The sequence below is a fragment of the Aspergillus lentulus genome (genome assembly GCF_001445615.1).
Source record: "Aspergillus lentulus DNA, contig: Alt01, strain: IFM 54703, whole genome shotgun sequence".
Taxonomy (NCBI): Eukaryota; Fungi; Ascomycota; class Eurotiomycetes; order Eurotiales; family Aspergillaceae; genus Aspergillus; species Aspergillus lentulus.
In genome coordinates this window covers 2,889,737-2,911,894 of record NW_028322123.1, presented here as the reverse complement: position 1 = coordinate 2,911,894, position 22,158 = coordinate 2,889,737, and the positions used below count along the sequence as shown (strand labels likewise).

The 22,158-nt window shown below is 49.0% G+C and overlaps 7 protein-coding genes across 7 annotated transcripts; 3 read left to right on the top strand and 4 right to left on the bottom strand.

The window, feature by feature from the left end:
* Window positions 1-156: 156 nt before the first annotated feature.
* Window positions 157-1,000, top strand: cnaB (calcineurin regulatory subunit B; the record flags this gene model as incomplete). The annotated part of the gene is made up of 5 exons (XM_033558771.1): window positions 157-265; window positions 333-385; window positions 439-512; window positions 589-923; window positions 990-1,000. 5 exons carry the CDS (start codon window positions 157-159, stop codon window positions 998-1,000), a joined length of 582 nt encoding a protein of 193 aa, XP_033414662.1.
* Window positions 1,001-3,393: 2,393 nt separating this feature from the next.
* On the bottom strand, window positions 3,394-5,122 carry ALT_0897 (uncharacterized protein; the record flags this gene model as incomplete). Its single annotated transcript, XM_033558772.2, has 3 exons — window positions 3,394-3,722; window positions 3,966-4,952; window positions 5,089-5,122. The coding sequence occupies 3 exons, from the start codon at window positions 5,120-5,122 to the stop codon at window positions 3,394-3,396; spliced, it is 1,350 nt and encodes a 449-aa protein (XP_033414663.2).
* Window positions 5,123-8,941: 3,819 nt separating this feature from the next.
* ALT_0896 (mitochondrial 37S ribosomal protein uS9m) lies at window positions 8,942-9,950 on the bottom strand (the record flags this gene model as incomplete). The annotated part of the gene is made up of 2 exons (XM_033558773.1): window positions 8,942-9,033; window positions 9,095-9,950. The coding sequence occupies 2 exons, from the start codon at window positions 9,948-9,950 to the stop codon at window positions 8,942-8,944; spliced, it is 948 nt and encodes a 315-aa protein (XP_033414664.1).
* A 356-nt stretch (window positions 9,951-10,306) lies between these two features.
* ALT_0895 (putative translation elongation factor eEF-1 subunit gamma) lies at window positions 10,307-11,954 on the top strand (the record flags this gene model as incomplete). The annotated part of the gene is made up of 4 exons (XM_033558774.1): window positions 10,307-10,336; window positions 10,446-10,647; window positions 10,893-11,609; window positions 11,668-11,954. 4 exons carry the CDS (start codon window positions 10,307-10,309, stop codon window positions 11,952-11,954), a joined length of 1,236 nt encoding a protein of 411 aa, XP_033414665.1.
* Window positions 11,955-12,575: 621 nt separating this feature from the next.
* ALT_0894 (NIF domain protein) lies at window positions 12,576-14,210 on the bottom strand (the record flags this gene model as incomplete). Its single annotated transcript, XM_033558775.2, has 1 exon — window positions 12,576-14,210. The coding sequence occupies one exon, from the start codon at window positions 14,208-14,210 to the stop codon at window positions 12,576-12,578; it is 1,635 nt and encodes a 544-aa protein (XP_033414666.2).
* Window positions 14,211-15,062: 852 nt separating this feature from the next.
* Window positions 15,063-16,188, top strand: rrp36 (putative pre-rRNA processing protein; the record flags this gene model as incomplete). The annotated part of the gene is made up of 2 exons (XM_033558776.1): window positions 15,063-15,230; window positions 15,286-16,188. 2 exons carry the CDS (start codon window positions 15,063-15,065, stop codon window positions 16,186-16,188), a joined length of 1,071 nt encoding a protein of 356 aa, XP_033414667.1.
* An 877-nt stretch (window positions 16,189-17,065) lies between these two features.
* Window positions 17,066-18,226, bottom strand: ALT_0892 (uncharacterized protein; the record flags this gene model as incomplete). Its single annotated transcript, XM_033558777.2, has 1 exon — window positions 17,066-18,226. One exon carries the CDS (start codon window positions 18,224-18,226, stop codon window positions 17,066-17,068), a length of 1,161 nt encoding a protein of 386 aa, XP_033414668.2.
* Between the last annotated feature and the right edge of the window lie 3,932 nt (window positions 18,227-22,158).

Here is a 22,158-nt window from a genome sequence, read left to right as displayed (position 1 = left end):
CCACTGGCTGTGTTCCTGTTGATTATCACAACCAGGTTAATAAGCACTTTCCACTAGCCTCTACTGCACATCCATAGTTTATTTCATTCATAATTTCCCCACGATTTTTATCTTCACTTTAGCATACCGCTCAATCACACACGACCAATAACCGACATGGAGCAACCCAGTGAACCAAATAATGCCGCTATGTATGATGCACGCAGGCGTAGAGCATCTGTTGGGACATCACAGCTATTAGACAACATTGTCTCGGCTTCAAACTGTCAGTCTTGACCCGGCGTTTTATCCTCTACCTTTGATTGAGGGCGCGATCTAATCATCAGCGACAGTCGACAGAGATGAGGTCGACAGGCTTCGCAAGCGATTCATGAAACTTGACAAGGTCCGATCAATACGTGAAGAATTACGGGAATAATATAGCTTAAACTGTCGCAGGATAGCTCCGGCACCATCGATCGTGACGAGTTCCTTTCCCTCCCACAAGTGTCCTCCAACCCGCTCGCAACGAGGTACGTGAGAGAAGCGATAGATGGTGGCACCGTGGAGGAAAACCAGGGCATCGGCCATATGCTTACCGATACACAGAATGATCGCGATCTTCGACGAAGACGGTGGCGGCGATGTCGACTTCCAGGAGTTCGTGTCGGGGCTGTCGGCTTTCAGCTCCAAGGGCAACAAAGAGGAGAAGCTCCGGTTCGCGTTCAAGGTCTACGACATTGACCGGGACGGCTACATCTCCAACGGCGAGCTGTTCATCGTGCTGAAGATGATGGTGGGCAATAACTTGAAGGACGTGCAGCTGCAGCAGATCGTGGATAAAACGATCATGGAGGCTGATAAGGACCACGACGGCAAGATCAGCTTCGAGGAGTTCACGGAGATGGTGGAGAATACCGATGTCAGCTTGAGCATGACACTGAGTATGTTCTAGCGGGTTGTTCGCCGGAAAGGACAGGGCAGGACTGACCGACCGGTGTTTTGAACAGGCCAAATCTAAGTGTTGCACATGAGTATATTCGAGTCTTGCTACCTGGCGTTGTTGTTTTTGTCTATTGCTTGCTGCGGTCGAACGTTGAACGCTTGCCGGTCCTTTCTGCCTCTTTGGCTCTGACATGAATTTTCACGATCATCGATGATCAATGACCTCTGTAGTTTACATCCTGGCATCCTTGAAGGAACCACAGACACGACGACATGCACATATACAGTCCATGACCATCCAATATATATCTTCCTCACGCGTGTGGCTTTATAGGTTGCGAGTATATATAGGCGGTGCATACCATCAAACTACGAATACTTTCGTTACAGAGAAAATAAACAACGAGGAAATAAGAAACATTTTTGATTCCAAATTTATCCTTCGTCGATGGAGGTGGTGTCAACACATGTTACCTTATTTTGCTCGGGAGGTCTCTTCTATTCATAAAAATTACATAGCAAGGGACTCAAGAATGTCAACACATCAGGATACATATAATCTACGACTACGCGTCCTGTAGAATGTAACGCCACCACATAAAGCGGAATTTTTAGCCATATACGTACCTACGAGGTTAGCTACACATATCAGCAAGGAATATATGTACATGTAAATTCAGTCTCTCTGTGCCAGTGATTTACCATATTCCTGTTCATGAAGGCTCAAAATATGTCGCGTGTATCTAGCTATGGGATGAATAATGAATATCTAAGCTGCAGCTCATAGTCATCACCTTCCATCCGTCCAAGGGATATCACGTCTCGATCTAGTCTACAGAGTATCCATCAAGATACCTTAGCCCCTTGGTATGGTAACGTGGTTAGCGGTAGGCTAGCGTCCGCGGAACCGGGAGCGACTCCCGACCCTTGGTGTTGGGACGCGATCTGTAGAACACCCCGAAGTCGAAATGTGAGGAATCGAGCGTAGTGATATCACCATGTCGTGTTTTCATTTGGAGAAACAGGAAGCCCCCTCGGACGCTTCCTTCCCTCCTAGTTGCATTTCTAGGTTTCAAGAAGGCTTGAGTTCGAGTTTGATGGATTTTCCGGAAACTAATTCGTAGAGGTAGACTCTTGGTATCATGATGGGAGTCATGGATTGTGAGAGTAATTGCACGTCTCCTAAAGTCTAAGAGATTGCATTGCATCAATGCAATGCTCGACTTGTCCAGATTCGTGTAGACAGTGGTCGAGACGACGTCTTCCTGGTCATGTCTCGGCCATGTCTTGGTTACGTCTTGGTCATGGTCATACGCCCCCACATCTTTCCTCCGGCGGAGCTGGGCCAGGCAGGTGGTCACTCTGACATTATAAGAAAAAAGTGAGGCTACTTGGCAATCCTCAAAGAGGAGGAAGAAGCGCCACGATTGGTCGATCAGGTGCAGGTCGGCGATCGTGGATGATCGGAGTCCGGTGATGACCGCGACCAAGGAGTCGGATCCCCCTCATTGTGCTCTCTCACAAATCACAATGGTGCTGATAGCCTTGCGGGTTCTGAACCTGGAAACCGGGACCTGCTAGTCTTGCACCGGCGTCACACGGCGCTACAGGCGGCTGTATTGAATTTGGATGTGTGGCCCAGCGTTACCCGGTCGCGCCCCTACTGGTTTGTTCTGTTGAAGTGGTCAGAGTAGGCCGCACGGGAAATAAGTTTCAAGAATTTCTATCGCTAGAAAGCTGTGATATATCCTGAATACGCTCAGAAAGACTCGCCCACTGGTTGCACCGAAAATGCGACGAAAAGGGTCACGCGTGAGGGGTATATATATATACAAAATTGAATGTTGCCTGAAGGAGGCATCAATGATACATGAGACGATAGTGGGTAATATGCGGTTTCAGTCTCATGTCTCAGGAACAAGAGCGCCGGAGATGAGAATGATGATGGGAGACCTCTCATGGCAGATGCCTACCCAGGAGGGCTTATGGTAGCCCTGCGGGGGAAGCTTCTCAGGTCTTCATGCCCTGCGGACAATGGAGCCGGGGAATTAAAAGGCCTAACTCTCCGCCCTATCGCCCTACTCGTAAAGAAATAGAGACATGCAGTCATGGACACATGATTCAAGGAAAGTGCTCCGTAGTGCGGACTGAGAAGTGAGGATCGGACCATACGGTGGTACTCCATAGTCCGACACGGTGGTATGAACAATAGAGTGTGCGTATGGACTCGTGGGATCCGTCCTTGAGAACTAAATTAGTTCCTGCGTTAGGCCGGACGCGAGCACAATCACGGAAGTGCAGAATATGACTGCGCCATTCGGGAGAGTGAGCTCGAACTCGACGGAGACCATCACTCAGGACCGCGAAGTGGTGGCTGCGGCGGCGTTCACTCCATGTGCCCGCATATTATCTGGTCGTCTTTCTATCAGATCGATACATTCCCCGAGGACTATGCGATGAGTCGCCGAATCAGAAAGCTGCGCCAAATTTTTTGGAAAGGATTTCTTTCTCGACTAATGTAGGGTTCTTACCACAGAGTATCTCCTCCTCCCAAATGCCCATCTGATAGTCCACCAGTCCATGCTGTTCCATTTGATCGCATAGTTGAATCAGTTCTCTGCCCATATCGTCCATACGATCGCTACTGAGCATTGAGGTGTTCGACGGTTGATGGCCGGTACGCAACACCTCCTGTGTCATATCTTTCTGTCTTTGGCAGACAGCCAACCAGCAGATGTTGAAGTCATTCCATAATTGTAATCGATCAGAATAGAACATCGGATCGTCGCTCAAAATGCCTAGGATTGGTTAAAGGTCAGCAACTAAAAATGCCTCATCATAAAATTGATCTTCATATGCCCGCTACGCAGGCTCGAAGGTATCATTGGCGTGTGCCAAGAGTGCGATCAACAAAAACAGATGATGTATTCATTGTGAACGTATTATTGTATTCAGTGTAACGATAAAAAGGTACGATTCTTGAAGGATGGTGGATAAGGTGATGAGTGGGAATCCAAACAAACGCTAGGGAAGAGACATACCGAGTTCCCGCGCATTAGTGACAAGCCACTCGGAGATTTCCAAGAGTGATCGCCCGGCCTCTACCAATCGACCGGCGCGAATGTGATCGAACGTCGACCGCAAGACTCGTTGAAACCGACCATATTCTTCATTCAAATTTGTCGAATCTGCAATTACATGCTGCTGCTGCTGTTGCTGTGAATGATGTTGCTGCTGCTGAGACGTTTCTTGTTGCTCCAAACGTCTCGCCGTTGTCCCCACAGGTGTAAACTCGGCCATGGTTGCGGGAAAGGGCTGCATTGCGCTCGAGCGCCCAATGGGACCGGGCTGGTTATAAGCAGGTGAAGAGAGGTGCGGGTTCAGGTAGGGCGAAACCTCTGCAGGGACCCCTGTTGCCATCGGCTCATTAGTTGGAAAGTACTGTGGAACGGCAAATTGGCTGGACAGGGCGTCAATCGCTGCAGACTGCCGTGCTGGGTACTGTGGCACGACCTCGTACGGATTTTGTGTCGGACCTTGCTGGCCGAGATTATATACCATCTCCGATTCATACGCGGCGAAGGGTTGCTGTATCGACTGCTGGCGATGTTGTTCGCGCAACGTCGTAGGATACGGTTGTAATTCGTCTCCGTGCAGGGAATCACCCTGAAACGCAGTGTCTGTGTATCCATAGTCCATGTAGGCTGACAGTCGAGATCTTGTCGCTGCTTGTGACAATCCTGGATGGTTTCCACGTGCTGAAGGTTGGCCATGCTGTCGAAAACGATCCGCAGCACCGCGGGATGAACTGGGGACCCCTCGACGTGTCTGCCCCGAGCTGGTTGTGAAACTGGAGGGATCATGCTGCTTCATGCGTCGGCTATCGCCATCCATACCACGCAGTCGGTCCCACGAGACCCTGCGCGCTGGATCGAGGTCAAGAGACCAATGCGATTCGGGGGAGAGTGGAGGACTCGCGTATGGTTCCAGTTTGCCGGATTGTGGTGTTTGGTCGTTAACGACGTCGTCTGTGTGAAAGCCTTTACAACGTGAGTTCCTACTCCTCTTCCACTCATTCATGGACTGGTACAAGCAGTTCGGAACGATACTCTTGCTATCGGATGTGCCGAGTCTCGTGCCGAATCTCTGTGCGGTTCAATGTACCGTGTTGCGCAAGCATGCGCTGTCTGGTATCCATCAGCGTTATGAATGAAGATGTTTTGACATAACCAGATTGAAATGCAGAATATGTACGCATCATTAGCAACGACGTACCTCTCTGATACACTGAGCCCCTCCCAAGTCGTGGTTCTTTGAGAATGGTAACCTCTGGTAGAGAACGAAACGCACAACAGTGCGGCAGAATGACAAAGAGCGGAAGAGAACCAGGGCTAATAATAAATTGTTCTATGATTCAGAAAAGGTAAGACCCAATGACTGTAGTCCTATAATTGCAGCCCAAGCAACCTGCTCTGACAGATGAGGGACACCAGAGACTGTGGAGAGAGTGGGGGAACAAGAGCGCAAGGATGGGTTGCAAGATATACTTCAACTGACAGTGACTAGAATAGATCAAGAAATAAGCGGTCTCTAGGGTATATATTTAAACTCTCAGGAGAAGACAGGATCAGCATCTAGGGGCTGTATCATTTAGAAGCAGTGCAATATAAGGGAAAGGCTGAAGTATTGCTGATCTCTTGGTGGTCTTTATTGATGCGCTTACATCCAGGCAAGCAAGCGCAAGCAACAAAAAAGATGAGTAAAATTAAATTAAATTAAATTCAATAAAAAAACGAAAACAAAAGAAAAAAAAGGAAAGAAAGAAATACACAACATATGACGAGAACGAGGGGAAAAAGTAAAAATAAAAAATAAAAAAACACCAAAAAAAAAACAAAATAGAGGAATGGGGGGAGTTAAAGGGACAAACAAAAAGAAAAAGAAAAAGAAAAATCAACGCAAGTGATCTAATTCCAAGTTAGAAGACAGCAGCAAGATCTTCTGCTTGGAATAATCATCATCATTATTACTATTGTTCTATCAAGCATACATGAAGTGGTCCATACCTGTCTTCTATCCATTTGCTTTTTGTGTCCACTTGACTCGGTCAACCCGAACGTGATGGCGGATGCTACTTGTTTCTTTTTTCGTTTGTTCCGAGCCATTGGGGGCAGAAATTCTCTTCTCGCGCTGTTTCTATCAATACTACCTATATCATACTGTACTAATTGCTGCCCTTCTCCCTATGATTCGTGGTGTAGTCCTGTTGTTGGGATTCTTATGGGTCATCATTGGGCAGCATAGACCCGAGAGCGTTTCCTGACGATGCTCTAACTGATCTGATCTAGCGAGTATATACTGGAGAATATTGATATTTCTGCTTACGTAGTTGGACCACCAGGATGGAAAGCATACTAAAAGAGTAAATGAAGAAAGATGACAACTAGTCATTTCGAGCTGCTTTTATTAACCCTATGCGAAGACGCGGAGCTAATCGGTCCTTCCATAGTGCTGGGGCGCACGATGATGCAGAGAGACCGAAAGAAACAGGCCAGAAAATCGACAGATCCAAGTCGACAGAGGGGAATGACCGATAAGGTTAGAGGAGAGGGCCACTAGGTAAGTAGGTAGTTTCCTAAAGTAAGGTACCACTAGCTCACTAGCTTTGTCTTAGATTCGAGTCACCCGAGTGCTGGACATATTATTGTTGCATCCTGCCTTATATTTCTATGGTCTAGTCTAGTCCTACAATATTTGAGTATTAGTCTAGGACTCGAACTATGAACTATGAACACATCAGGGCTACTATATGACGCTGTCCATGCTTAGTGCTTGGCTGATCTTCCACGAATCCACTTCGGGGATCTTCGTCATCTGTTGATCATATTTATTGATGGCTCGATTTTGACAAATCCCACTCAGCCCCAGGAGCCCGAGACACTGGTTCCCCCCTTGTGGCTGCTCAGAGGTTAAACTTTCTCAATGATTAGCTTCATCTGGTGGAATTTCGGAAAACAAAACACGAAACAAGTCGAGAAGAGAAAGACAAAACTCGGTGAAGAACAACAGACCGAAGAAGAATATTGGTATGAGTTATGTATGCTTACCACTGTACTCCGATCCTCAGGGAAGGAGAAAGCCCCCAGAGGAGAAACGCACAAAGTACGTACCCGCCTGTCCCCAAGTGATCAAGTCATAGTCTTGATAGTCACCGCCGAACTGACGAACAAACTCTATTAGCGTGTTCTAGAACAGAAATTAAGCTGTGTTTATGAAATCACAGGTGCGGAGCGCACTGAGTTGTTAACATGACCCTTGTCTTCCCTCTGAGAGAATCAGCGCCGAGTTCTACTTGTCATTGAACACGAGCAAACTCGTGCAAAAGTAGCGAACAGTCAACAAGGATACTGTGATCGACGAGTACTGAGTACCTAGCTAAAGACAATCGACAGTACTGACCTGCTCGCGACCGGAATCCTGGGAAAGGCCATGCATGCAGGACGGACCGACCAATTGGTCGCTTGTCGAGTTTAGAAACCAGAAACGAACCCAATAGAGCTTGGGGACCTGCAAGAGATGTCACTTGGATCTTGATAGATTGTGCTATATTCCCAGAGGGAAAATGGTACGAATGATTTTAAGTCACAGTTCAAGCTATAGAAGCTAGTGTGCGCGGGGCCCAGGCCCAGGCGTCAGATCGGGGACTGACGGCTGCGGCGTGATCCAATAGAACCCATGATCGGTATTTGTTGATTTGAAATACTTCGCCTGGGACTCAATAATTGATAGTAGGCTGAGTGATTTCCTTATGTTTTCATCCTGTTGTTATCCTTCTCGTCATAGTCTTCCAGCTTTGCAGCTTTGCCAATGATACTACGGATATTCCAAGTGAGGCGTGCCAGGCTGCCAGCTGCACATTAGTCAACCATCAATGTGAACTCTTGTGATATGTGAGTTGCTGTCACTAGTGCAGGATCTCTATTCATGGAAGATCATCGTACAATGCGAAACGAGGGTTGAGTGTCAAGTTCAATCAAAATATAAGGTAGGGCATATGATTGGTGAAGACCATACACATGGCATAGGTACTTAGGTAACAACATATACTGAACATGGTCAAAGGGTATCATAAAAATTGCTTCTGCCTGCCACTATGATTATTGTATCCATAAATAAAGTCATAGGCAGGCAGGAACATTGCAAACTGACCAGGAGATGACAACAATGAAACAAGCTCAGACTCAGCAAAGTGCAACCACCCTCCTGCGAACTCTCACTCAGCCCTTCCAGCATCCAGGCTCCCTCATTCTCCTCAGTTCGCAGATCGAAGATCTCAGCGCCACGCTCCCAATAGCAATAAATAGCTGCGATAGTCTGAGTTCGAGTCCGCGACCCATGATCCCTTCATCGACCTGAAACTCGAGACTCTGACTCGGACTCGAGGAGACCTCAACGGCAGTGTATGTACTGTGTAACGTTGGTACTCATTTCTGTCAGCACTGGGCTGGGTCCGTAGTCGTACAAGGTCTGCGCAATCCTCCCCCTCTCGTACGGAAAACCCTGCGCCTTTTCTGTTCGTTTTTACATGTTTGGGTTGCTTGGTTCTTCTGCATTCGGACTACAGTTTGGAATTAGACCGAGACTCGGGAAGTTAGAATCGTCTTGATGTTGTGCACTGATTTGACAGTGGTCAGGAGTCATAGTTCCTGCTGCGGGCCTTCTCAATGTTCGTCCAGTGTTTATCCACAATTCTAATCAATCGATTTCATTGTCATTTGAGGGTAACGCCGGATAAGACTCAAACTAAGGTACATTGCTTGTCGCCGAGACCGCCCATGCAAGTGTCTTGTCTTGAAACAAACCGCCGTGGCACTCACGGTGATGCGGAGGATTTGGAAGTATATTCATTCAAAATCAAGATGGCAAGTGAGATAATGATACAGGTCGGGGAAATAAGAACAGTAAATGGTGTAAAGAACAGACAGCACGCCGGGATCAAGGGAGAATAAACATGTCTTCATCTCTTGACCCAGGTTGGCATCTTGCGAGCCTTGACGTGACCGGGTTTCTTTCTCTCGACGCGACGAGCATCGACGGTAATGACACCAGCTAGAAAAATTGTCAGCAACATTCTTTACTACCCACCGAGGCGGCCTCAACGGTAACGTACCTTTTCGCAAAATTGGCTTCAGCGCCGGCTCATGGACGAGCAGTGCCCGAGCAAGCGCTAATGTGATGGCCTCTGCCTGGCCAGTGACTCCACCTCCCCGAACTGTAGCCCACACATTATACTTGTCTAGTCTCGACGTGCATCTCAGCGGCCAAGTTGCGCTCTCACGGTCGTGCAGACGGGGAAAAGCTTCCGTAAGCGTCTTGCCGTTTACCATGACCTCACCCTCTCCTTCGACAAGGTGGACCACCGCCGAAGAGGTCTTGCGCTTTCCCTTGCCGCGAGCTCGCCCCATCTCGTCCACCGTCGCCGGCGCCGGCTTATTTCCGTACGGGTTACCGGGCCGAAGAAAGGTCTTCAAGGTGTCGCGGACTTCCCCCGGGAGAAGAGCAGGCTCAATGCGATTGAGTCGCTGCAGAATCTTGACCAAGCTCTTGTATTTCTTCGTCGGTACGGGCTCGCCGACAAAGTCGCGGAACTGTGCAAGTTTGAACCATGCCATTCGAGGCGCTTCGCTCGGGGACACCGTAGGTAGTGATGCGTACTTTGCGCAGATACGTTCCAAATTCAATAAATGATCGATGAACTTGGGACTGCCGGAAAAGTAGGCCGGTGATGCGGGAATGACCCGAGCAGGACGGGTAGCGAGTTGGGAGAAATCGATCTCGGGAGCTGCTCGTACCTGAAGAGCATTTCCACCAGTGGTTTGGGCCTCAGTTGCATAACTTCGCGTACCCTTTCGCTGTTGTAATAAGCTCCCCGAAGTGACTGTGGAGGTTCGCAGGATGGACTGCAACTGAGCTGTTCGGACCGTCTGCACCGCCTGAACGATGCAATTAGGCCTCTGCCACGCCATAATTGAGGAAACCGGCAGGCAGGAGCCTTGCTTGAACCGTAGTAGAACTGTCAAAGAATGTAGGGAGAGGGAAATATTGTAGCAGCGTGGTCACCTCGTCGAAATCCTAGCCTATCCTTGTTCTGCCGTTGTTGGGCAAGCCTGAGGTTTTTCGATGACATATCACGTGAACGACCAAACGTTCCTCCGGTCGCCGACGCCGAGTCTTGATTCGCACAAAATTTCGTCGTTCTTTTCCGCCAGAGCCCCTCAGGTGTCGGGTTTTTTTTATTTGAGCAGCTTCTCCTTTTCCCACCCCTCCTCCCTCTTCCTCTCTTTTCCCTCCTACATCTCCCCATCCACACCTCACATTCACAATGGCTTTCGGAAAGCTTTACGGTCTTCCTGTATGTGAGATTCTTGATAATCAGCCCGATTGATTTGATGGATGACATCCATTCAGCTGTCTTGCTTCCGTTGCTTTGGACAGGTGGCTAATCGGAGTGACTCAAACAGGAGAACGGTCGTACCATCGCCGCCCTCGTCGCTGCCAAGTGCAATGACTTGGAGCTCGAGCTGGTTAACACTGAGGCCAACTCTGCCGCTGCCTTCAACCAGTCTGCTGAGTACCTCAAGCTCAGCCCCCTCGGCAAGATCCCTGCTTTCGAGGGTGCCAATGGCTTCACTCTCTCCGAGTCCATCGCCATCGCTGTCTACGGTATGTTTCAATCTTGCTTAAACGTCTCTTTTCCACTACAGCTATGTTGGATTCCTTTACATGATGAGCAATTTTTTATTACTAGTTATCCCTGGCAGAACTACTGTGTTGATAACATTACAACTCTGAATCCCTTTTGGTTACCCCGCCTTTTGGCAGAAAATTTCCCAAAATGGAATTGTCCTTGTTTCATCGTTGCAAACCACCACTGGTCCTGAACATTTTGAGACTGACTGGATTTAAAGTGACATCCCAGAACGAGAAGACCACTCTCCTGGGCAAGACCAAGCAGGACTACGCTGCCATCCTCCGCTGGCTCTCGTTCGTCAACGCTGAGGTCCTCCCCAAGCTCGGTGGCTGGTACCGCCCTCTGATGGGTCTTGACCCCTACAACAAGAAGAACGTTGAAGATGCCGCCAAGGCTGCCAACAAGGCCCTCGCCGTCCTTGAGAAGCACCTCACCGCCAACACCTACCTGGTTGGCGAGCGCATCACCCTCGCCGATTACTTCGGTGCCTCTCTCCTCACCCGCGCTTTCGCTACCGTTCTGGACAAGGCTTGGCGCTCTGAGAACGTTGCCGTCGTCAGATGGTACAACACTATCATCAACCAGGCTCCTTTCAAGGCTGTCGTCCCCAGCCCTGTCTTCGCTGAGGAGGCTATCAAGTACACTCCTCCCAAGAAGGAGGAGAAGCCCAAGGCTGCTCCTGCCAAGCCTGCTGCTCCTGCTGCTGAGCCCGAGGCCCAGCCTGAGAAGAAGCCCAAGCACCCTCTTGAGGCTCTTGGCAAGCCCGAGTTCGTCCTCGATGAGTGGAAGCGTCAGTACTCTAACGAGGACACCCGCCCCGTTGCTCTGCCCTGGTTCTGGCAGAACTACAAGCCCGAGGAGTACTCTCTCTATGCTGTTGACTACAAGTACAACAACGAGCTCAAGCTCACTTTCATGGCTAACAACCTAATCGGTAAGGATTTCACTTCTTTGGATTCATCTTGCTCCCACATTCTGACTTCCCATCCTAGGTGGTTTCCACGCCCGTCTTGAGGCTTCCCGCAAGTACCTCTTCGGTGCTCAGTCCGTCTACGGCGAGAACTACAACTGCGTCGTCCGCGGTGTCTTCCTCGTCCGTGGCCAGGACTGGAAGCCCGCCTTCGAGGTCGCCCCTGACTGGGAGAGCTACGACTTCCGCAAGCTCGACCCCTCCAACCCCGAGGATAAGAAGCTCGTCGAGGACATGTGGGCCTGGGACACCTCCGTCACTGTCGACGGCAAGGAGTACCCCCACGTTGATGGTCACGTCTTCAAATAGATGGTATTCTGGGAATGCTATCAGCAACCTCATGATGTCCTCTCTTCCTCTCATGACATTGGGTTAGCTTCTATATGAACTCAAGCCGGGGCCATAAGCCCTTTGGTTTCAGGATACACTCCATAAGTACCTGCTACCAGAAGGGCTATGGGCCTGGCTTCCCATTTGATATCCCTCTCATCCCCTCCACGCGCCCAATTTGACCCTCCTAATGTCTACGTTGCCCACGACTGAATGGTTTACGTATTTTCATTCGTCGACTTGACTTTCAAAAAAGATTCTCTTCCTAAAATGCATGGATATTGTACATCCACGCTAATGATATCTTGAAATGTGGAATGATAGTAGCTAGTCTAGCCATGAAGAAGCCAAAAAGCACTTCTTGATCCTAGCAGTTTTCTGTTCGTATTATGTATCCAGTAATATGTTCGACGCACGCCGTGGGCGTAGATGATGCATTTGAAAGTCGCCATGCATGTTCTTGGCAAGCCTCACGAGGCTCAAATTGTAATGTATCTATTCAAGACAACCGATAACTTCGCATTTAGATTTACAGCAACGCTTAACAGGGGTATCCTCTCCGTGAATCAATAAAGACAAAAAACAGAACAAAAAGTCGAATCAGTCGCGGCGATCATTCAACGACTCCTCTAGGCGATCGAGAAGGTAGTTTTCCGATTGCACTGAGGAAGCGGGAGACGGAGAACGTCTTGTATGCGATTGCGGCACAGCTGTATCTGTCGGGATAGCGCTGTCGTCACCTTGTGTAGCTGGGGTGCTGTCAATCGGAGTAACCCCTTCGTTGACCCCCTCAGCTGTTATGGCAGAAATAGCAATGGCAGTGGGTGCATTCGCAGGTGCAGCGCCGATAGCGGCGGCAGCCCGTCGCGCCGCTTTCTTCTCCTGTTTGCGAGCTCTCCGTCGTTCCTTGCGTGCCTGGGCTACTTCCTGGGGTGTTGAGGGTGTGGTCGAAGAACTTCCGTTTTGTTGTTGTGGAGACTGATTCACTCCGATGTCGAGATCAAGGATCGTGCTGTTTGTCGCGATGCTTGTCGCGAGCTTTGAGTTCCAGAGCTGGAGCAACTTGCTGACGTCGTCGTGCTGGGCTAGGGCGTCAAGGCATTCCAAGACTTTCGGGAATATGTGAGACTCGTCGATACCCGGCGCGTTCGTGAACTCCGGGATTTCCAGGATGTTGTAGGGCTCGCTGAGTGCCTTGAGTTTGCTATCATCGATGAGAACGGTGTTCGTCTGGTCCCAGCGCGAATTCCCCCGCGCTGCCTTTTTCTTCGTTTTAGACCGACCGCTCTGATGGGAGCTGGGATACGAGGCTTGAATCTCTTGATTGCTCCATACTGTCTCTAGGGTCTTATAGACCTGCACCTTTGACCTGTACTGAGATTTCGAGAGATTCAACTTATCGCGGCCCCATTCAGCTACCAGTGACTTCCTTTTCTCGCCAGGAAAAAGTTTCTCGCAAACGGCGTTTACCGTCTCTGGTTGCGAACTGGACCAGATCATGACTTTGTAGTTTTTCAACAAAGCGTCCAAGAACTGGTCCAGGCCTGTTCTTTTGGCGAAAGAAGGGGGCAGACGTCGATGCTTTCGAAAGATCAGAGTGCCGTTCAAGTCAAGAATGACTAGTAGAGGCTGGCGGTTGGGATTTAGTATCGGGGCCAATAATGATTGCGTCAGATACTCCTTAGTCGGCGCAGGAGGCTCCGGGGTTTTAGACCGCCGATCACGCGCCGGGATTGGGAGCAATGGTTGCGGTGTTGGACCTTGAGAACTGCTTCCAGTAGGGCCAGCTGTTGTAGGATACATCGGGTCGAAGGGACAGAACGGGAATCCGCCGAAAACTGGTGGTGCCAATGCTGGATTGGAAACACTCAAGTTCATGGGAGGGAATTGGGCCATCGGATGCATGAGAGGCAGTATCTTTCCAGGGTTACTCAAGTCTGGCATTGGCGGGAAACCGTAAGGGGTGAACGGGAAATTATTGGGCAAATTCTGCGATTGTGGCGATTGTAAGTGTGATAGGTGTAACGGGACGGACGGCAGCTGCATAGCCGTGTTGTTAAAAGCGTCTGGTGTATTTGATGGTATAGGCAAAACGGGAATCGAGTTGATATTCGGGTCAAATGGCGGAATGGTAGACGGCACATTGAAGGCCTGCTGTATTTGCATGTGGGGAACTTGAGCTTGCTGAGAGCCTGACGGATGCGAACTATACGGTGACGGTTCTTCTTTTGACATTCTGTCAAAAGATCTGGCATTGCGCCGTATACCGTCCTTCCGCGAACCGCTCGACACAGCATTGTCAGATCCGGAGGAAATCACAGTTGCGGAGCGCCAACCGGCGTTGTTCGAATCCCAACGACCTTTATATGGCCTCCATGATTTCCTTGAATTCTGGCTTGTATCGTGTAGACCATTATTGTTCTGTGGATGATATCCTGCTTGATGTGTACCATCTCTCGCAGCTTTTGATCGTGTCATGCCTAGATCTTCGAGAGCACTACCGACGGTAGCTTGCAGTTGGGGTTTCTTCGACGGGTTGATATGCGGTGGCGCCCTCAAAACAGAATTGGCTGGCACTTTGAGATGGGGCAGGACCTATACAGGACAACCAAGTGTTCAGTCGCCGACCATGGTGATCACCTGTACCTGGATTCGTAACACACCTTCTCGGACGCCCCGCCTTGGAGCATGCGGGGGTAGACAGCAGTCACTGACAGCGGCAGAGATGAGATAAACGAAGCAAGCCTAACGAATGGATGGACCCAGCGCCTAAAAACCATGAAGTAGACGAAGAATTGACGCTGCACGTAAGGAAAGAAAGAATGACCAAGATTGTCTGCGCTTGGATGGATGGAAGAGCGGCAAAATAAAAAGGCGACAACAGACCATCGCCGCGCGGAAAGAAAAGCGGCCAACGAGAGTCCCGCCGCCAAGCCCACCGCCTTATTCAGTGGCAGTATAATCAACTTTTTTCTGCGCTGGTCTTCACCGCCGCAGAGTATTTGAGGCTCAGCTGGTTACTGCGCTCTTATACTTTGCTCCAGTCCATTCGCTGTTATACACATCGAGCTAAATTCGCAGAAGAGGATGGCGGTTTCTGATCTTCTCAACCGGCGAGTGCGAGCCCTACCAGACGAGGACGAAGAGGTTTACTCTGGAGCATCTGCATCAGAGTCGGAAAGTAATGATGAAGAGGTCGAGGGATCAGGATCGAATATTAGCGATGATAGTTCAGAAGGGGACTACGGCTCTGAGGTAAGCCTCCCAAAATCTTGCGCTAGGTTTCACACTTTCTAAAAGTCATCATCAGTCCCAAGATGGGTCAGATGCCATGAGCAACGAAAACGAGGAGGAAGATGACGAGGACGATGAAGACAGCGACGACGACCAAGACGATGTACAGGCTTCATTAAGCAACATCTCTTTCGGTGCACTCGCCAAAGCGCAAGCCTCATTAGGAGCCAAAGCCAAGCGCAAATCCAAAGCCACCCAATCAACAACAGATGATGGAGAAACCCCAGCTGCCTCCCCATTAGACGACATTCGCGCACGCATCCGCGAAGCCCGTGAACAGAAACGACAGGGATCCTCAAAGTCGAAAGACTCCGAGAAGCCTTCTCGCTCCTCCAAACACGCACCGATGGTGCAGTCATCCAAACACCCCGTTACCCGCAAGCGCACCATCATCGAGCCGCCGGCCGCCCTTAAATCGCGGGACCCGCGTTTTGATCCCGCGGTACGCAGCCAAAGCGGGCGTAGTGAAGCTTCCCAAAGCGCCTACGCCTTCTTGGACGATTACCGCGCTGCGGAGCTCAAGGAAATGAAGGAGAAGCTCGCAAAGACCAAGGACCCGAGACAGAAGGAGGCCTTGAAGCATGATATCCGGTCGGCTACGGACCGTCTCCGCACAATTGAAAACAGAAGACGGGAGAAGGAGGTATTAGCGGAGCACAAGAAACGAGAGAAGGAGCTCATCCGCGAAGGCAAGAAGAGTAACCCCTACTTCCTCAAGAAGTCAGACCTCAAGAAGCAGGTGTTGCTTAAGAAGTATGAGAGCATGGGCTCTAGGCAACGTGTGAAGGCGCTAGAGAGAAGGCAGAAGAAGTTGACTGCTAAGGAGAGGAAGGAAATGCCTATGGAGCGACGCGGACTTGGGAATGATTCCACGCCTTACAATGATGGCGGCGGCGGTAAACGCAGGCGGCTTGCTTAGAGACATTGTGCCCATATCTTCAATCCGTCAATGCTTTATGGCGAAACCGTTTGTTTCCTTCTACATTATTTCTTCTATGAAAGGCTTGCGTCTGGACTCTGAATAGATCAAGGGAATGATCATGAGAACTCATTATTAAAAGTTGACTGTATCTACCAGTCCACATTAATTGTGCTATAAAAAAAACTGCAAGATGACGTCTCTTCCGAGTTATCACCAGTCCTGATTCGAGAGGATTGATCTGCGCCGGGCATTACTGTAAGGTGCAGGACAAGAAAAAAGAACGTTTTAAGGGAAAAAGGAAACGAGCTTTGTCTGACGGAAATGCTATGTCGAAATGGAAGAAAAGAAAATGGGGACGAAAACAATGGTATCACAACAAGATGACCCAAATCAGCGGCGACAAATGCCAGCAATGATATCGGCGGAGGAGAAGAACGATATGGACATAGTATTGTGTAAAGTTGGCGTGGTCCAGCACCCGATCCAAAAAAAAAGATACAACGCCAGTGAACAGCAGCCCCCAAAAAAGCGGAAAGAAGAGACCCAAGGAGTAAATCAGAAATGATAACAGCTCCTGCTCTGGGGTCAGGGAGGTTCGAAAAAATTCGTAAGGATAAGTCGTAAGTCTCGCAATCATCAATCTCAACTGACTAATCTCATTCAGTCAAAAAGCTTCGTGCCTGTCCGATTCTCAGCTGTTTTGAATCTCAGTATACCAAGACCGCTTTTGATTTGGGCCCATGTGAGTTCTTTTGCGAGATGCAGAGGATCTGAGCACCGCAAGATCTGACTTGTAGAATAAAGCCCAAAGCTGAAACAAGCGAATAACATCAGACAGAATGATAAGATACAACAGGCCCCAGATGAGCCTGGTTCATGAATGAAAAAGATCCCAAGCCCTGGCACACAGGCTGAGAAACTCTTCCTTCTTTCTCCGTTGTGTCTCAGGAGAGTCTCTGCCTGCTCCAAAGGGCCCGTAAGTGGTGTTTGTGCCAGAAACTAGAGCTGGATTGGGTCGATAGTGCGGTTCGGGGCCATGGCCCAAGGGGGGACTTCCGTTATCTTGTTCATATTCACTTCTCGGGCGCCGGCGAGCAGTTCCCTCGGTTGACTGTAATACAGGTTGGAGAGGCTGATGGGGCGCCGAAGGTGCAGCGTCAGTACTAGTGCGCGACTTGGCTTGTCCATTGTTTACATGAGGAGACGGTGGAGTTGGAGGCTGGTGGCCGCCATAGTGAACAATGCGTGGTAGAAGCTCCTCTCGTCCACCAGCTAATTCATGGACAGCCTCCTCTGCGGATCGGTACTCCCGAGGTCGACCTTGCGCTTGCGCAGCAGATCCCGGCATCCTTGGAGATGGTAACGGCGGAAGGTTATTGGACTGTGACGGATTTGCGCCTGAAACAGCCTGATAGTATGTGCCGCGATTAGGATCCCGGTCACGGGAGCCTAGAGCATCAGAGCCAAAGACGTCGGATAGCGGGGGAAGGCGGTTATTTGTTTGAGTAGCAGGTACATGGTGAATGTGAGAAGTTGACCCGAGGGTAGGGCTTTGGTTCACAACGTGCCGAGTCAGCGGCTGCGCTTGGTATCGACCTGTAAAGGTTTGATTCAGCGGCGCCGATTGAATGACACGCTCGTTCGCAAATTGTGCAGCAGACGGAGGCACGATTGACAGACCAGGCGGAGGTCTACGCTTGGAGGCGCCCGTTTTGGGGGCACCAAATGAGTTTGACTCCGATGGTTTAACACCATCCGGACCGTCATCCTTGGCCGACTTGTGCAACCGAGATTCTATGATGGACCTCTGCTGGTCTCGCACGGAAAGACTTCTTTGAAGCTGCTCCCTCATAATCGGGTCATGAGTTTGAAACCCTGGTGACAAGCATGCGATCCCAACGTCATGCATGGTAACTCCGTCACGGGCTGTCATGGGACCACCGGCGGCACGAGCTGTAAGACCTCCCGCAGCCGGGAGGCTGGTAGAGAGGTCCAGCTTTCGGGGTCGGGGCCGAGTGTGGGTCTGAGTTTGCATAGCAGGCGAAGAGGGCGGTTCCTTTTTCACTATCACCTTGGGGGGGATGCTTCCATTTTGTGATCTAGACAATGCAGCAAAAATAAAGTGTTAGCAAACACCAGATCACCCCTTTTGCGTATTATAAATCGAGGCACTTACGATGGCGATGTGTGTTTTCGTCCCGGTGGTGAACTTTTCGTCGCTGCAGATCCATCTTGTGAGACGCCAAATGCTCGTGGAGGTGTCAAACTGGAGCTGGAACTTGTCGTTGTCGGTGCCAGGGTCGGGCAATTTTTTGGACTCGGATCGCGATTCATATGCGGCGACGGCAATGGAGCGGCTGTAGCAGGTGCAACCGCCGTAGACATGATAGTATAAAGTCTATTTAAGAATATCCCGGAAAACTAGTTGTTTATATGCAATGGTATGGAACGGACAGCGAACCAGATTGACTGAATAACGGAGTTGTTGTCCTCGGTAAGTCGCACAGGTCCGCGGACGAAGCAAGACGGTGCGGAACAATCAGAGTATGTGGATCGGACAGTACTCCGTATATATCGCTGGTTGAAGCTCGGAGAGTCTAGAGTAGGTATAGGTCTGTGCCGCACTCAGTGTGTATAGGCCTCGTGTATATGATGGTGTTGATTCGATGGTTGATGAGAGGTGGTATCGAAAAGTCCGGGAAATCGAAGTGTCTTTCTGTTAGAGAATCGACTTCGGCTGTTGGTAACTTGGTAGGCGTAAAGTTGAATCGCGCGCGGATGGGAGAGCGCGGCGGTGGTTAGCGGCTATGCTGGGCTTTTCCTCTTTTCAAGGAGTGAAAGCTGCCTAGCCAACAAATATCCAGAAAAAGCAACCCGAAACACAAACAGCGACAAGCAGAGCACCGCCGCTGCCAAGTCAAGGGGCAGTCAAGAAGACGAGCGAAGAGTCACGGTACCGAGAGATATGACCCACGCCCAAAAGGAGAATGAATTGAAAAGAAAAATGCTGCTGGAGGTGTGACACGAAGTGGTCAGACACTTTCGGGGAGGGCGGTTAAGTAAAGCTGGCTGGCGGCAGCGTGACGGCGCCGACAGGGTCGGTCAGGCCGGAGATCGATCCAGAGCAACAAGCGAGAGAAAATGGACAGGGATTTCGACAGGTCTGGCCAACTAGGATGCAGGCAAACAGGCAAGTTGCCTAAAAAGGAGAGAGAGAACAAAGACAAGGCTAAGACACAAGAAATATGGAAAAAGAAGAAAAGAAGAGTTAAGTGACAGGTGATATTGAGAAAGGTCAAAGGGGGAAGAGGAGAGGAAAGAGAGAGAACCAAGGACGAAGACAGGTATGACTGGAAGACAGATATAAGACGACGGACTGAGAGAAGGCAATAAAATAATATAATAATAACGATAATGATAACAATGAAAATCAAGATGAGAAATCAGAAACAAAATGGCGTATACTATCTAATACAGAAGTGGATCAATAATCATGGACACTGTTGGTGTTGTAACTTGTATAGCAGTGTCTGACCACTTGGGATATGGATGGAAAGCAAAAAATATCAGGACTCAGAAGGGTAAAAATGTGCTCAGCTACTAACGAGTAATAATATTAATTAAAGAGGGGCTGGGCGACTCTCAAAGAGGCTGACAGGAGGATATCGGAATATGGAGCAGCCTCGATGGATACAAGTCTACAACATGAGGCTATGGGAGTATGGACGGGCTAACTAATAACTATGGAGAAGGGGAGGAGGAGCATGTGGGGATGAAACCAGACAAGCTGTGACCACTTGATTCTGTAGGACGATTTTAAAACATCTCCGAGATTCAAGTACCCCGTAAGGGATTAAATGGATGAAATTCCTGGATTATTGGGTATCCTTATTCAAGTCGCCAAATCACTCATACAGCCATCACATACTCCATAAGGTACTCTGCTCTGTACTTCTACTGAATATGATAATGGCATCTATTGATATCCTACGATACTTCGAGTTTGAACATACCAAAGCTGAGATCAAAGAGAGATGTACTTAATTTATTTCGTTTTAAGTGTTACTATTATTTCCTCCTGATTGTCAGGGCAAAGGGTGAGTGGAGACGATGAGACTTTGGGATGAGACTCGATTGGAGCATTCTGAGACATGGTTTGTTTCTGCCCAGGGCTTGTCCGTCAATGATGTGACAACTAAGACAGCCAACTTTCAACAATGCAGGCTGGGATGCGATTCGTATCTCAGTCGGGATATCATACCACACACATATATATATATATTAAACATAAGCAGACGCAGCTTTTAGGAAGCAAAACTAGGTATGCCTCGGCCTCAAGTCAAAGCCGAGTAAATGGCGTGCTTACAGAATCGCAGTCCGGTTTGCAACCTGAACAACACTACATAAGTACGGACAGATATTTTTGGTATCATACTTACAACGATTGAAATCTGGAACACCATAAGGTCTGACGGTCTGACCCCATTCTGGCTTCCTTCCCGCCTCTGGCATTAATTTTGGATCTAGCGTCGACCCAGCATTGACATTGGATTCGACAGCTTGGTATCAAGTAACCAAGAAAGGAAATAAATACATTCTCAACAGATCTGACTTTCGAGGCATATCTTCAAGATAACAAACGGCATGGTGCCCAGGTTCTACCGAGTCGACTTCCGAGCAATGAATTAGTGGTTATACTCATAGTTCAACCGAATTACAACAAATAATTACGCAAGCTTACATTCAAAAACCAGGGGGTAGCAAGAGTTAATAATCTACAGAGATCCATAGTAGCAAACATTTCTCAAACGCGGATATACTGGTCCAGTCCATTCCTAATCAGTTACAGTACACACAAATGCTGCCCCTCTTTCCCCTGTGGCGAGCCAGGGCGTCCAAATCTGCGACGCCAGTGTCCCTCACCACGACCTTCAAGTCCTCCAATCAAATCCCTGAACCATGGCATTGTTGTTTAATTCTCTAGCGTCATGGGTTCTCGCTTGGTCATTTTTGAGCTATCTTTTTGGAAGAGAAAATTAATATCATCAGATTCTACGTCTGAATCTTCCTGACGTTACGGAGTAGACTAGATACTGAGATGACTGTGAGACAGAAGGAATTGCTCCAATAAACCAGGCAGTCTGTCAAGGACCATGCCCACGAGGGACTAATTTATGCATATATCTGCTCTTCCTGATCACCATCAGAACGTCGTTCTGAATTCGACACAATCACCTTTCTTCTTTTCTACCTAGATATAGTATCCGTGGGTCTATTACATGTAGCATGAGCTACAATAATATTCAGCCGTTCATGCTCATCAGGGTTGCTCGTCTCAAACAAAACCGGGATACTAGACATCCCTGGTTTCAACAGATCCAGCAGATGCTGCTATCGACTGTTTCTCTCGTGAGATTCTTCGCGAGGTCATATATCCAAACCCCATGGATCGAGCTTCGCCAGGGCTTCTGAGTCACTCGAGTGTCCGCGTTTTACTCGAGAATATGGCCCTTTATCTATTCTCCGTACACAGACCCATGCCTCGTGCGGTCCATCACCTTCCCTTCAGATATGCTAGTCATTACAGGAGTCAGTGCGGGTGCAACATTGATTTATGGATTCGGGGCATTTGTAGTGGTAGAAACTCAGATCTACCTTACGGAAGATGGTTACTTCTGGTACTTTTGACCTGTGCGGCCTGCAATTATTGCTGAGATGAGATATCGACGCACGGATCGATCTAGTTAATGCAGGAAGAGAGCCAATCCCTGTTCTTGTTGCAGCGATTATATTATTGATGAGCTAGGTCTCTGGCAGTAGTCTAATCATAGTGTAAAGTGGTTCATGGCTAATATGCAATAAATATAAGCAAACTTGCAACCCCTGTCATTGCATAAGTTATTTTAGCTATAACCATGCTATGAGCAACGCATAAAGATCACTATCATGTGATATCTACCTGTAAAG